The 16,560-nt window shown below is 40.3% G+C and overlaps 1 protein-coding gene across 1 annotated transcript in view; it reads right to left on the reverse strand.

The window, feature by feature from the left end:
• Positions 1 to 831: 831 nt before the first annotated feature.
• PKP2 (plakophilin 2) overlaps positions 832 to 16,560 on the reverse strand; it is a 74,936-nt gene continuing 59,207 nt past the window's right edge. The window contains exons 8-13 of the mRNA XM_074357234.1: positions 16,329 to 16,493; positions 15,287 to 15,460; positions 9,301 to 9,454; positions 4,903 to 5,092; positions 2,345 to 2,432; positions 832 to 2,213 (exon numbers count right to left, since the gene is read on the reverse strand). Coding sequence (XP_074213335.1) covers positions 2,145 to 2,213; positions 2,345 to 2,432; positions 4,903 to 5,092; positions 9,301 to 9,454; positions 15,287 to 15,460; positions 16,329 to 16,493 — 840 coding nt within the window. The 3' untranslated portion in view covers positions 832 to 2,144. The remainder of the gene's footprint in view (positions 2,214 to 2,344; positions 2,433 to 4,902; positions 5,093 to 9,300; positions 9,455 to 15,286; positions 15,461 to 16,328; positions 16,494 to 16,560) is intronic.

The following is a 16,560-nucleotide window of genomic DNA, read 5'->3' on the forward strand; positions in this document are numbered from 1 at the left end:
TCTTCACAAGGCAGCAAGCCCTTTAAGACTCTCAGCTCAAATAAACGCAAAGGCCCAGCCGAGCCCGCCTGTTCCTCTGATGAATGTCCAGTCTGGGACACAGAAAAGAGAAAAAGCTTGTGTACGGACCTATGATCAAAACTGGCATTCAATCATCTAAGGACCTCCCTCAGAAGCGCTCAGGTTTTTGTAAGCAGAGTGGACAGAGCAGGACACGGGGATCAAACAAAGCCCATCTTTTCACGGTCACAGAGCCACTCAATTTACCAAAATGTGACCAGAGCTAACTTACTCGCATGTCCCTCCATTTTCACATGGGCCAGTGGCTAGCTGGCCCCATCTTTCTCATAGGAAGTGCTTCTTGGTAAAGGATTTAGGACTGATTAGGAATAAACATAAGCAGCTACAAAGTATTAAATTCAGGAATTAAAGTTGAAACTTAAAAGGTCAAATCCTCAAATGTCATGTCCCTCATACCACATAAACCAAGATACATAAATAAACCAAAATGTACACAGATCCCAATGCAGGCAGTGTTATTTTTGCCTTATTTTGTGTTTAATATTATTGAAGGCTCTACTAATGCCTTAAAAACACAGAAACTTTTTGAATATACATTAATTACTTGGAGGAATAAATAGACTCCAAATGCTTATCAGACTCTGAAAAAAGATAATTTCTCTCTTCACTATTTTAAAAATTTGTATTTAAATAATTTCATTTTAAATTAGGTTCTCTTCATCGAGCTTTTAAAATTGAAAAAATTTTAAGTTCTAAACATAATAAAGACTTAAGTACACATTCAAATTGAAAGTGGCAATTTATTTCTTAATACTTTTTTTGGCCAAAAGGAGCTGAAGGATTTTTTTCCTTCTGACTTTCTGTAACAAATATTGTTAGATTTTTTTTAAAAAAGCAAAACATAACAAATTATAGTTAAGAAGACTAATTCTATCTGAATGGTATTAATCACAGCCCAGTTAAAGTAACACTTAATTTAGAGTCCTTTCAATAGGTGATGCTGTCAACTTTTAAACGTGACTATTTCTCACATCATTTCTGGGTGGGCCGGACACATTCTTCCTCAGCGTAACTTCATTTTAATTCTTGAGCACTTTCTTGACTTAAAATAATGGCTTGAGCAAGGTCATACGAGACTTAGTGGTTCTGTATTACTTTTTAAACGTTGGGCAAAGTAGGGCTGGTTGATAATGTTAACTCATTAAAAGGAGCTGTGTTTTCAGGGCCCTGGCTGGTCCAGCAGTGTGAGAGGCCCGGGTTCCCTTTGTAGCCAATCCAGGGAACAAATTACACTGAACGGTAGTGTCAGAACAGACTTGCATTTAATGGTGGTGTTAAACAGGTGAAATAATTTCTTGAGCAAAAATCCCACTTATTCAGAATTTAGAGGGAACACCGAATTTCACAGCCATAGTTGTCTTTCTCTGTGGAAAAGATTTTTACATTTGCAACGATCACTTCCCTTCAATTTCTTTTTCTTACAGTCATGCGTGCTCTGTGATCTAAATTTCTTAAGTTCATTGAAAATCAGAGAAAAAAAAAATCAAGAGGATAAAAACAAGCACAAAATAAACAAACAAATGATTTTGCCATTTAAATTTTCTTCCAGATAAACTCAACAAGTATTATCTCATTTCCATTTTTCTGTTTTCAACACTGCAGAACAACACACTCACGGCTCAATGGTGAAACAACATGCATGTGAGTGACAAAACATGGGAACCAGAACAGGAAAACAGATGTAGATCAGACTTTAAAAAAAATCCTAGTCATACAACAGCTTCTTCCCTTATTTATTCTGTCAATGTCCATTCCACATGGATTCACATTTTGGTTCCAGGACGCCATGCACCGTCAGCCCTGATGACAAAGACCACTATTTGCAGAGGGTGAAACTGAGCCTGGGTCTACTGGTGGCAAACCTGTAAAAGTCTTCTGGAAGACTTAATAAATTATATTCTGATCATTTGTTTTCTGGATCCTGGGGGCCATGGGAATAGAAAAAGATACAAACAGGGCATGCTTTCTTGCGGTTCACTGGGCGGGGAAGTAGAAAAATAGGTGTTTTCCTTCGGGGCTTTTTGGTGACTGAGAAGGGGGAGGCTCCATGTTCTTCACTTTCCTCAGTCCTTAAGGGAGTGGAAGGCTTTGGCAGTCCGGCTGTTGACAAAATCTGTCTTCTTAAACTGAGCCTTGGGAACAAGCAAACAGAAATGTGAACTTTAACAACATTTTTCAGACAAGAAAACGCAGTTTGTAGTGACTTCTCACCAGGGCCGAGTCAAGCAGGGCATTATCACCTGGCTCTTTCCAGCATCCTTACCTTCTTGTAGGCGCTGTGCAGCTCTGCGTGCGACCACAGGGAATACAGGAGAACAGAGGCCGCTTTACTTGCTTTGTTGGAGGCAGAGCTGAAACGAAGAAATGGACATTTTTCTGAGATGAGGGAGAATGTAGGAGGGTTCTCCACGCTGCCTTTGGACGGCCCGGAAATCTTTAATTGCTGTCGCTCAGTAGCCATTCATTAAGTCAGGCCACTCATCACGGTGAGCCTCGGGAGGCCAAGGGCCACGTGGGTGTTTGTTTTTGTTTTTGTTTTTAAATCTTTTTAAACCACTAGCAAAGGGCTAACAAATAAATAGTTTATAGAGCAAATTCCGGATATTTATAAGGAATACATTCTTAAGACTTTTACAAATCCTTGGATTTATTTATAGAATACAATTTTTAAAAATATGTTATATACTTATAGAATGTAAATATATTTGTATACTTATAATGCACATTTTAAAAATACAAACATATGAAAAGTATGACTTAAAAATATATACACTCTTAAGACTTAGTGACTCCATGAAAGGAGTAATGTAGCTTTTTCAAATTAATAATAATAAATAGAAAATAATAATAAAATAAATAAAGAATAATAAAATAAATTCTTGCTGGAGTATTTGGTAAAGCAGTTTCAAAATTTCTTTATTTTTGGAGACAGCAGATGAAAAATGTGTTCCCGTTAGAAATCCAAGTCACCGCTGAAGTGAGATTGTACTGAGTTCCTGATGTTCTGCTTTGAAATTTTTCTTAAACTTCCTGTTTCTGGCTAAGGATCAGTGCGTTCTGACATCTCTTTCTCTTCCATCACTTGAATTAACACTTGGCTGCATTTTTGCTTTTAACAGAGAAACAAAGATTTTATTTTTCCTGTCCTAGGAGCTGGTAAGGACGCAACCAAGAACAGAGCGCGCAAGCTGCGGAGCAGCTTCGTACCCAGGCTGGGCTCGCTCATCAGCCGAAAGACCTTCTCTTCCAGGCCAGCCTTACAGGGCGGGCAAGCCAAACCTGCACCTTACAGAGTTCCTTTTAGGACCCGAGGGACTTTCCGGAGTCGCTAATAACTGAAGTACCGGTAAGTCCATGAAAGTTATGGATCTCTAGTATTTACAATTGGAAAAGGTTCTTAAATTGTGAGGGCGGTGTGGTGGTAAAGTCTGTTCGTAGGTTGGTTGCTTGGCAGTAGGAACTCATTTATTCAAAGATGAAATGTAAATGGTGCTTGGTCGTCAGGCTGGCCCACAAACTACGGGTTAGGACGCCACACTCTAGCCAGGAAGGGGCAGCAGTGCGCACATTTGTTAGAAGTTCCTTGTTAACTTTTTTTTGGGGGGGAGGGGACAAGGCCCGTGAGGACCGGCTCACAAATGGACACTCAGTACAACAAAGAAGTAACAGCAGAGCACACTCCCATATTTCGCTAAGCCACAAGAAGTTTCCAAAAGGGATGCTATGTTCCCATGTGCTTATGATGTCTGAAAACTCAAATAATTAAAGTCATCTTGTCTTATGAAGGTCTGCTGAGAAGCTGGGATGACTACTGAGAACTGCCATTTCTGCTCTGCACCACTGATGCATTCTTTCCACAAGGGCTGAGCAACTGCTGTCGGGGAACAATAACGGCCTCCCTGCTCTGGGGAAACCGCCATTCTGACCTAGGTCTCCTTTTAATCGTGTGACACTGCATGCGGCCTTCCTTCCCTGTGCGCTTTGCCAGAGGGGGACTGCAGAGCACAAGGGGCCCAGACGGGCTGGGGCTGTGGGGGCGTGGCCGTGTGTCCATGCCAGGATGCCACAGGCTCCCCCGCTAGCTCTGTGCAGCCAACACACATTTGTCCCCTACAGGTGATGTCTGTTTGCTTTGCAAATCATTAGAACTGGGCTATAATAACATTTCTTTTCTTAGGATCCCATCACTTTAAATAACTAATAGTGATAATTTGGTTACACAATGTTTTTCATTCTCTTTCCCATCCCCCCCCCCCCTTTTTTTTAAATGGGAATTTTTGAAGACAGAGACAGGGATGTAGGATGACTTACATGCATTAAGCCTTCTATTCTCAAAAGAGAATAAGAGACGGAAGAGACATGACAGGGAAAAATGAGAAGGCAAGAATTTCTTCCTGTGCTGCCTCCTACTTCTTGTGCCATCACTTGGGGTGACACTGGCTTCACTGGTTAAGTGAAGAGGGCATTCCATCCACGGGACTCCAATTTGCCTACATTCATCTCTTCTTAAATCACAGCTGTGGCTCTGGGAAGTAATTCAGCAGGTCAATAAAATGCTGGAATGCACCACTCAGGGAAGCTATGGCGTTCGACTACTTCTATATTGTAGAAGAGAATGAGCACCTATTTGGCTTGGAGGATTCAGTTTTTCACTTGCCTGATTCCCTAAGGACTGGCCCCGCTCTCCAGTCTTATTTTTGGCTGTGCTGCCTCATGGCACCAGATGACGGGACATTCACAACCCCGTTACTTACATCTGGGAGTGGGAGTGGGGGTGGTGGGATGGGGAGACAACCGACAGGCAGATGCTAAAGGACTTACATGTCACCTGCACTTATGGTCATAATTTTCTGCAGGCCCCCAGTGTTTAGAAGATCCCGTGCATTCTGGTAACTGTTCTGGATTATATTGTTCAACGTGTAACAGGCAGAGGCTGTAGTTTCAATGAGAAGGTCAGTACTTGGGACTGTGTCGGGAATTATGGAAACCAAATCAGGCAGCGTTTCTTTGGCTACAAAGTGAAAGAAAAAAAGAATCCTTGATTAAAAAGATTGTTCCTTAATCTCAAGATCCCAGTAACATTTTGGGTAAAGAACATTTAAGAAGAAACATTTGGTTAACAAACATATGGAAAGATACAACCTCTCAAATCCTCAAATTAAAAAAATTGATTTTTAAAAAGATGGTACTCTGTGCTCCGTGCACTGGAAGTCTTTGCAGAAAGCAATTTGATAGCAATGTCAAAAAATTTTTTTAAATTTTCACATTCTTTGATTCAGTATTCCCACTTCTGAGGATTTATCCTAAAGACATCACTTTAAAAATGGAAAAAGCAGAGATCTTTATTATAGTACTATACGTAAATGAAAAACTATAAAAAGCTTAAACATCCCAATAGAAATATGATTAACCATAAAACATCTGCCAAGAATATTGTGCCTCCCCAAACATATCTATGAACCACGTATAATAATAATAAAAATATAGTTAATATTCTATGTGAAAAAGATCAGTGTGCTTATTTATATGAAGAATACATATTATTGTAACATTAGGGAAAAAATACACACAAGAAACCTGAGAAGAAATATGCTAAAATATTAATAGGACTTGTTTTCTGACAACAATGCTGATGGTGACCTAAAAGTAATTTTTAAAAATTACCTGTACTGCCGAAAGTTTCTTTAATGCAAAAATAACACTATTAGTAAAAAAGAGAAAGAAACTACTTAAAATCTATTTTTTCACTATGTCTGTAAGTTCTGGGTTATAGGGTTTTGGTTTACCTTTTTCTGTAGTAACAAGAGAGGTATTAATTTGATGATTATATTATAACCTGTCCTATGGTACACATTTTGGGCAATACGAATTTGCACTTGCTATTTTGCCAAAATTTGTCTCACATACGTTTTCTTTTTTTTTGCCCCTCTACTTTGGACTCTCCTTGAAAGACAGAGAACTTGCCTCTGTGGTTCCTCATAGCTCTTTAATTCAGTGCTGTGTTTATCATGGTCGTACAGTTACGTCTGCCTAATTTTGTTGTTTCTTCATCTGAGTTCATGTGGCACCTTGAACTGCGCTGCTCTGACGGGTGCCTGTCTGAATTCCAAACGGGGCTGTGGGCTCCTTGAGGACAATTACTGCATTCGTTTCTGGCTCTCCGGCCGCGATCACTAAGCCTAGGACAGAGAGGTACTCAATAAAACAAACAGAGCCGTACGCCCTCCTCTGGCAACACCTGGGTCTGACGGACAGGAAGGACCTGCTCGAAGGCCTGCACGCTTCCTTTTTTCCTGTCGTCGAAGCACCCCAGCATCGTGTTAGCTCAGAGCTCAGTCTCTGAAGATACACTTTTTTGGTTTTAGTCCTGTCTGCCACTTAACGGCCGTGCCATCTGGGCAAGCTACTGAACCTCTTCATGCTACATTTTCCCAATCTGTAAAATGGGATAATAACAGTATTTACTCCACAGGCTTGTTTTGAGGCATTAAATGAGTCACCATGTGCTGGCTGTACCATTGTGCCCTGCACACGGGAAGCTCTCATAGACGTGAGTTATTATCAGAAGGCTCCCTCCTTTTAACAAGGTAGACCACACAATGAAAGGCCTTGAGAACCTGAGTTTTCCTGTTGCTGAATTTAGGTCAACAGCAAGAAAACAATGTGAGACAATCACAACAGAAAACGCTCAGTCCATCTCCCTGCAGGGCGCAGCGACGGCTGGCGGAGGCCCGGTAGCCCATCCTGAGAGCCCCCTCTGCTGAGGGACGGTCCCACGTCCCCTCCCTCTGCACAACCAACAAGAATGTCCACTTCTACACACCAAGGTTAAGGTTGAAGCTCGGGGTTATGTCTGAGGAGGAGTGAGAGTTACAGTGTGAAAGTTTTTAACACTTTATGCCTGTTTTTTGTAGAACAATAGTATAAGTGTTTACACCAACAAAATTAAATACTGCAATGTGGTAAGAGAGGGTCATTCAGCCTCTGTGCGTGCATGCGCGCACACACACACAAGACAGGAACTTCAAACTCCAATTATATATTTGACATAAAGCCAACCTGGGACTGAAAAAATTGCATTTATCTTGTCAATTCTCTTCTACTACTGTCTCTTCTCACTACTGTCTTTAAAACGAGGGGAGGTTTATCAGTGAAACTGAAGGAGGAATAATAAAATGGCTGCACTTAGGCTAACAGACGGCTCATTCCTACGCTTGCCCTTAGAGCGGTCAACAAACCGGACCGGCCGGCCGCTACTCACAGCTCCAGGCCCATTGTTAAAATTGTATCTATTGATCTGACTGTTTCTACTTTACTCCAGTAATTGAAAGTAATAATCATGCTTGGTCTCTGAGTCGTTCTCCAGGGAGAAGGTCACAGGATTGTCACCTTACAAAATAGCATGAATTGCCAAGAAGACCATGCCTTGGGTGCTTACGAGATACAGAGATGGAAAGAGCGACAACCACCAGCCTCTACAGGCCTGGTCCCCTGGAGCCACTCTGAGTCTTCTGATGGGAAAACGATTCTGTTGATTGTTATCGACGCTTTATTGCTTGAGCTGTGGCCGTATAACCACCCCACGCCATCCCCAAGGGGGCTTCACAGTTGTGAAGGCACCACCCTGCTGGGAGTCCCCTTTGCCGGGCAAAGTAAGAAAGCTGCCTCTTTTCTTCAAAGCTCCGAGCCCCGGTCTCTGAGTTATCTGGCTCATCAGGGATGGGGCCGATCTTTCAGCAACAAAATCATCTTACATAAATTGTGGGGCTACCGCTGCACTGTCCCAGCAGGCGGAGGGCTGCAGAACCTGACAAGAGCATTTCCGCTCCGAGGGCACAGGCTGTAAGCAGCGATCACTTCTTTTCTCATCAGCAATGTTTTAAAGATGGAGTCAACACTTCATTTGAAGGAAAAAAAGCCAAAGGATAATAGACCTGAAGTGCAGCACAAAGGTCCCAAAAGACAATGAGGGAAGCACTTTCCTAATTTTGAGACTGCCTATGGCAAGGTTTCTTTCAGACTCACTGAAAACTTTCCAGGCCCTCTGCATTTATAATGGGCTCAAAACCACTGTATGACACCACCTGTTCAATGCCACCACCTGTTCAATGCCACCACCTGTTCAATGCCGTGCTGCTGGCTGTCTTTGGAAATGGCTTTATTAAAACACAAGCACAGACTTCTGGTACTGGGGTGTGTGTGTGTGTGTGTGTGTGTATGTGTTTGTGTGTGTATTCCAAAATAATCCAATCCGTTAAAAAAGTTATTACCAGAATTTTGTGAAAAACTGAATTTTAAATTGTCAGAAATGACTAATCTATGAAGCATTAGGAAGCATGATTATTTTTAGCATTATCTTCCTATCTGATCTCATTTTATAGTTTTTGATTTAATTCACATTTATAAATAATATGAATGAAAAATTGTATTATTTGATAGTGTAACATAGTTATCATCTCTGTCTATAATACAGACTCCACAGCACAGGGAACTACAATCGATATCTTACAGTAGCTTACGGTGAAAAAGAGTATGAAAAAAAACTGTATGTTCATGTATGACTGAAGCATTGTGCTGGACACCAGAAACTGACACAACATTGTAAACTGACTATACTTCAATAAAAAATAAATTAATTAATTTAAAAAAGAAAAAAAGTCACACAGACTTCCAAAAGAGGGAGCAAATATTTATTCCAAAACCATCTATGTCAAATCTGCTCCATTCAGTGGTTCCTTCTTGTGATACTCTGTCCATCCATTTTTTTCCTAGTACAATGGCCAGGCTTCTGAAGTAAACACCTACTGTGTGTGTGTGTGCGCGCGCGCGCGCGCGTGTGTGTTCATGTTTTAGAAGAGTGGTGCTTACAGCAGGAGATGCAGAGAACATTCTGAAAGACACAGGTTAAAAAGACTTCACTGCATGGCACACCCGAGGGCTGAAAAATATCAAATATGTCACCTATCTTGTTAATTAATCTCTCTTTGGTAGTAATTAAAACAACAACAACAAAAAAGCTGGACATTAAGAAACATCCTGCTTGAGACCAGCGAGAAAGCCCACCCTTGATGCCTGGGCGCACAAAAACCAGTTCTATTTACCACATTTTGCTTTTAATTGACGCTTTCAGCTCATCACTGTGGAAACAAAGCGATAAGGACGTTTTATTGCACTTGGATTTCCAATACGTACACGTTACAACCAGACACACCGACTCACCAATTTCATTCTGCAGAGAAAGGTTCCGAGACAGATTCCTCAGCAGGGAGACGGCGGTCTTTTTCACACTGGGGTCACCGACATGCAGCATCTTCCGTGTGTGATGCAGGCCGTTCTCCTTCTGGACAACTGTCTGCGCCACTGATGCTGGCATCTGTTTTGTGAGATACGCCATGTAAATTGTACTGCACTTCACTTCGTGGGAACAGTAAGTTTCTGTAGTTACTAGAGACTGAGCAAGACATCTTCAAAACTAGAGATATTTTCTTCAAACTCTTATTAGGTTTTCCATTTAATTACTGTTAATTACGATTAATTTAATTACTATTAATGTTTATTCAGTATTTTTAAATAAAATATTAGGTTTGGCTAGTTACTACTTTTTGCGTGTTTATAAATAAGATGGGTTTGTCTTTTCATTCTTATCATATTCTGCTTTTTATTCACATTTTCAGCTTATCATTGTGAAAGAGAAGGACCAACTGTTTTAGAATCAAAGTTGCACTAATGTCATAAAATTAGCTGAGTAAGTGTTTTTCCTTTTTCTATTTTCTTGGACTATCTGTGTAATGCAAGAATAATCTCAATTTTGTGGGTCTGGTAGAATTTGGGTGTAAAGCCAGCTGAGCTGGGAAAAATTTTAAAGGGAGATGTCATCGATTATTATTTCAATGTATTTACTGGTTGTTGGCTTATTCACCTATTCTGTTTCTTTGTGTTCAAATCTTGGCATTTCTCATATTTTAGTAAATATGTAAAATTCATTTCCAAAACAAGCCAGTTTATTCCGAAAGAGATACTGACTTTTGAAGAAAGCAATGTATGGCTAGTCAGACTGTCTGTTAACTCTATTCTCTGTACCAGAGGCTGCATGTGCAAGTGTCTGGTCCAGGTCTAGGTCCACCAAAGGCAAATCTTATGTGGAATTAGCTGGCCGCCTGCTCTCCCAGGGTCTGAGTACCATGCCAGCCAGGCCCTTCCTAGCATCAGCAAACCTCCAACAGCACTGGGGCTCTAGCTTGTACCTACAGCTTTACACATTTTTGTTTGAAGCTAATATGAGACTACCATGCCAGAAATCCATATATTCTTTTTATTAAAATTAAATTTAATTTTTTTGAAGTATAGTCAGTTACAATGTGTCAATTTCTGGTGTACAGCACAACGTCCCAGTCATGCATATACATACAAATTTTCATATTCTTTTTCATTAAAGGGAATTATAAGATATGGAATATAGTTCCCTGTGCTATACAGAAGAAATCTGTTTTTTTAATCTATTTTTATATTTTTTATATATTGTGGCTAACATACATTCTTTTTAAAATTGAGGTACAGTTGGTTTATAATACTGTGTTAAAAAATCCGTGTATTCTTGCCCATTCTCCAGGGTGTCTATTTTGTTTATCTAAATGCTCCTTCTTTCCCCCACCTCCTGCAGGCTGCTCGCCTTCTGACATTCTCCACTGCACCTTCTACAGTAGCTGTGGGTTCTTAATACAGGGACCAGGATAGGTTTCCGGGAGGGAACAGGACATCCTTAAGATTACTCTTGTGCTCATTCTCTTCTCAGGGAAAGAGACCATAACTTCCATTAGATACTCAAAGTGCCCACGACTCAAAGAAATTTGATAACCACTACTTCAGGATGCCTGTTCTATTGTAAGCAAGTTACACTTTGCCTTTCACTAGCTTGCAGAACATTCCCTTAGACCATTTTCTCTCTTCTGAGAAGAATCCCTCCCCTGTAGCCACCTAAAGGGGAGGCTGCTTATTCTGTACAACGCCTCCGCCTCCGCCTCCTCCTCCTCCTCGGGTCCATTAGCATCCCTCTCTCGTCCCAGTGGCCCACCCAGCAGGCCTTTCCCCTTATGCACACGGTCTGCTCCGCAGAGTCACTGCCATCAGCATCTTCTCTTTCAGCTCAGGGCCTAGTATATAAAAACGATCATTGGAAACATAAATGTTGGCTCATTGAGGGAAACAGGAGACGCCAGTGAGGAATGGTCTTCAGAATTTCCTCCATAAGGAAAACAAACAGATTTATCAAAGAGAGATTTTTATTCCAGCTTTAGGGAATATGTGAGAATGACTATTAATTAGTCAACTATTTACAAACAGCATTCCTTGTTCGTACTGCCCTGATCACTAATGAGGGCGAGGACCTTTTCAAATATAGATAATATAGCCATTGCTATATTATCCTTTGTGAAGTGCTGTTCAAATCTCGTCCATTTTTCTACTGGGTTGTCTGTCTTTTTATTGTTAATGTGATAATTTTTTAAAATTTCCTAGATATCAACCTTTGTTACTTATATCTTTACAACTTTACAAACATCTTTTCCTACTCTGTGGTTTGCCTTTTTTTATTGTTTTAGCAATGTCTTTGAAAGCATGATAGCGTAAGTTACTAATTATTAATTTAAATGTAGTAAGTTTATAAAATACTTTATGGTTAGTGCTTTTTGTGTCTGCTGTTAAGAAGTCTTTCCCTATTTCAGATCATAAAGATATTCTTCTATGTTATCATTTAGAAGCTTCATTGTTCTACCTTCACATTTAAATCTTATTGCTGTTGGAACTGATCTGTGAGCAAGGTATGAGGTAGGGAATACACTTTGTTTTTTCCCAGTGGGTATCAAATTAAGTGGTTTTAAAGTGTTTTAGAAACTTGACAGAAACAGACTCATAGACAGAGAACACAAACTTGTGGGTGCCAGGGGGGACAGGGGTTGGAAGGGACAGACTGGGAGTTTGAAATCTGTAGATACTGACAGGTGTATATAGAATAGATAAACAAGATTATACTGCACAGCACAGGGAAATATATACAAGATCTTGTGGTAGCTCATGGTGGAAAAGAATGTGACAATGAATATATGTATGTTCATGTATGACTGAAAAATTGTGCTCTACACTGGAAATGGACACAACATTGTAAACTGACTATAACTCAATGAAATAAAAATTTTTTAAAAATTAAAAAAAATTTAAATGTTTTAGAAACTTGAAAACTGTTTATTTCAATTACTTTTAACTTCTACAATATAATATTTAATTTTATGTGTATAACATAATGGATTGACATATGTATATACTGTGAAATAATCAGCACAGTAAGTTTAGAAACAGCCATCACCACACAGTTACAAATTTTTTTTTCCTTCTTGTGATGAGAAATTATAAGGTCTACTTTCTTAGTGAATTTCAAATACACAATACAGTATTGTTACCGACAGTCATCACGCTGCACAGTACACCCCCAGGACGGACTTACACTGTACTTACAAACTGACACTTCGCACTGTACTAAGAGAATTTGCTAAATGAGTAAATTTTATCAATCCATCCTCTTACTTGTTTATTTTGGTCTTTTTTTTTTAATAATAACCATTACACCTGAACTAATAAAGTTTACATTAAGGTAGTTCTACTGACAAGAAATGACCATCCTAATTATGTTTAAATTATAGACTATCTTTTAGGTGCTACTATTTAATTACTATTAAGTAATTTTATGCTTAAATTATAGAATCTATCTTTTGGAAGCTATTCAGTTCTTTGCCATCTAAGGCACGAAGCCATCAAGGTTCCAGCTGTCTGTTATGAACACAGGTTGATGGATTGGACATTTTCTGCAACTATGTTTCAGAGCCTATTTTCATGTTTTTTGTATTCAGTGATTCCTTTTAGAAATTACAAAAACAAGTTCTTTTTTTTAAATCACACCATCTAGGCATGACAAAATTAGGAAAAGAAATAATTAGAAAGGACATAAATTGGAAGTCAAAATTTAAATAAAAAGCATCTCATAACTTAAAAGAACAAAGGGTCCTCGTATCACTGTCCCATGCCACTAATGATTTTCTCCTGCAAATCTCTAGTTAATTTCAACTCTAACAACCTTGATCATGGATTAATTCCAGTTTAATGTAGATCTCCTTTCAGAGGACTGGACTGGTTTAAGGTTAGGTATGATTTTAAATGCCTTGCCGTAATTATAGCAGGAATGAAGGTATCTCCGTTGCTTGAGTTCCTTTTGGACTGGGAAGGCTCCTATTACCTTAGATTTCTGTCTGTGTGTTTATTCGTTTTTCCCAGCTAGATTATTCCAAAATACAGTGATTTTTGTCACATTCGCCACTATATACGTGGCACTAGGCTAGTGCCTGCTATGTAGTGGGTGCCCACAAACTGTTTATTTAATAAATGAATAAAGGAACTTAGGATCTGAGGAATAAGCTACATATTCAGAATTTAAGTGGTATATTCCTGTATGTTACATGGCAAATATTCCTGTATTCATAGGAACATGGAAACACCGCTGGACAGCTTGGATTCCATGAGAAATCCTGGAATGCAAAAGGCTAAAACCCAGGCTTAGAGGGTTAGCTCATACTGAGCCATCCTCAGAGCGTAGTGAGCTTAAATACATACACACACTGCAATTTAATTTCTGACATTTTCTATTAAGTTGGCTGGCAGTAATAAGAGGGCTTCTGTAGTCTGGGAAAGTGAAAGAAATAGTTTTGGGAAACCAAGCACGGGGAAACGGGAAAGTAAGATGAAAAATCACGTCCCTGTGTCAGTCAGGGCTCCCTGGTTGTTCCCCATTTCTTTCTCTTTGTGCAGAAGTACATTTTGAAGAAAAACAAAGAAATTAAAGCTTGGATGTATTCTTTTTTGTTTTGTTTTTGTTAATGGAGGTACTGGGGATTGAACCCAGGACCTCTTGCATGCTAAGCATGCACTCTACCACTGAGCTATACCCTCCCCCCAGTTTGGCTGTATTCTTAATGACACTGCTAAAACAAGAGAAATACTAGTATTTTAGTATTTCACCATTTTACTCAAAACAGAGCCAAGTTTCTGTATAAACACATTATTAAAGAATGAACATAGTTTCTCAGATGCAGAACACAGAATATTTTGGTTGCCTGCAAGAGTGTTACCTCTGTGACGATGGATAATTAGAGACTGGCCATATTATGAACTATCTGAGGAGAGTTTATTCTAGCCATTTCATGATCAAGGCAAAGATTATAAGCTTAGTTCAAAAACGAAGTATTTCTAGATTCCCTTACTATGATGCCAGGTGTAAAATACATGGGGAAAGGAACATGTTCTTCCATTTTTTAATATTTTGATTTTGCTGGTATAAAGTACGTGCACCTGGAAAGAGAACTAGTTCTTTGTTTTGTGGTTGAATTTGTGGGACAGAAGAGCACAGATGCTTTCCAACTGCAGTGGACATGCACTGTTTCTGCTTTCCAGCACTCACTCTTCCTTTGGGTAATAACACTCTGACTTTCCACTAGGAAGCCACTCCTTTACCATTTCGGTCCATGGGGTACAAGCGGCAGTGACCCTCGTCCACCCAAACCCATGCCCCCGAAATTCACATGTGAGCCCATAACCCAGACCTGGCCAATCAACGTCACAGGCTCCTAGCCACAGGTACTGGTTTGGGAATGGGCAAGTGAGACTTACTCCCCAAGTTCTCAATGGAGCTATTGGGAAAACAGTCGTTTTTTTCCTTTGGGGACACTGGGCTGAATCAAAGGTAAGCCTGAAATCATTGGTGACTCTCTATTGTAATGTGAGGACAGCCTTTGAGAATGAAACCAACACAGGGAAACAGAGTCCAGAGACAGAGGCATAATTATAATCGTGGGGCACCTACGTTCCACCATGACAGAAGGAAGACCCACCCTGGACTTTTCAGTTATATGAGCCAAGGAATTCCTCTTTTTCGCCTAAGCCCGTTTAGGTCGGACTCTGAGACATGTAATACTCACAGTCTGACTTGTCTTTGCAGAAGCCAAGGCTAAAAGTCCTGGGAAGCTGGAACTCTCTCAGGCAATTCCTGAGAACTGTTTTGACAGAGGCAAGAAAACCTCTGTTCTTTCCTCACTGTCTGAACTTAACATAGGTGTGCCCACAATGTCATTATTTTAAAAAGCAGAAAAACAGTCATGGTACTCACCGGTCCACTTCCTGCCGTGAGATTCTGGAGCGCTCCCAAAGATGCTTCCTGCGTGTAGTTCCGGCCACTCTTGGCGATCAAGGACAGATACATCCGTATCACGATGGAGTGCCACAGCCACTCCACGCCCTTGGGGTTGCTCTTTTCCTCCGGCATCGGCATGTCCTGGTATTGCTAACCATACACACGATGAAATCCAGAATTAACACCTTCAAGTGATTTCTGCAATTCCACACCCAAACTGAGAGACCAGACATAGTCTTGCCTAGAGAGACTAACAATTTGCATGATAAGAAGCCCTCAGAATCAAAGTGAAAAGGCAAATACGTATGATTCCCATGACTTAACTTTTAGTCCATGATAACCACTTCTCCCTCTCAACACCCTGTATTCACAAGTTCACATTTCACAATTAGAGAGAATGCAGAGAATTAAGCATGGATGGTTCTAGAACAGTTTTCAGGCTGCTGTTAAGCTGAAATCTACATTAGTCACAACCTCTCTGAAGGTCTTTCCTGAGAGCCTTATGAAGTTGTCCGGGAGGCCATCTACATCTATCAGTCAAGTTCACAAGGCAGAGGTCGCATCCCTTCATTTTCATGAAATGCCAGTATGGAGAGTATTCCTTCCCATGGGGTTTGCTTAAGGTGTCCACGTTTGCTTTCAGAACGTTCACAGCTGAATGGCAGGGCTGCTTTCAATGTTAAGACAATGCTCTACCACTGGCCACGTAGCATTAAACTTATTTCCTAGCCTGTAGGGCACAGAGCAGTATGGTTTGATGGCTGACAGTGTAAATCTGGGACCAGACTGCCTGGGACTGAATTCCATCTCCTCCACTAATTTGCTGGATTATTCTGGGAAAATTAATTAAGCTTTCTCTACCCCTGTTTCCTCATTAGTAAATGGAAGTATTAATAATACACACCTCATGGGGTTGATGGAAGGGTTCAAAGAACTTAAAACAGTGCCTGACATATACCAAGTACTCAGAAGTACACACAGCATATGCATTTATTCTTTCAAATCCCTCCCAATGTACCTCTTTGACTTTCCTGCTTCGACTGCCGAAACACCCGACACTTTTGTTGCTGTCCGCCTGGATGGTCCGGTTTTGAATATAGATACTCTGGGAGTATTTCTCGGGGAGCTCTGCCTCCAGCTGGTAGGAGAGGTTATGAAGAATGCACACACAGTTCTCTGTGGCCTGAGAAAACAGGACATGACCACCGATCAGACAATACAGAAATTCCTTTGCAGGTGCGCTGCCACAG

This window comes from Camelus bactrianus, chromosome 34, assembly GCF_048773025.1.
Source record: "Camelus bactrianus isolate YW-2024 breed Bactrian camel chromosome 34, ASM4877302v1, whole genome shotgun sequence".
NCBI classification, from domain to species: domain Eukaryota; kingdom Metazoa; phylum Chordata; class Mammalia; order Artiodactyla; family Camelidae; genus Camelus; species Camelus bactrianus.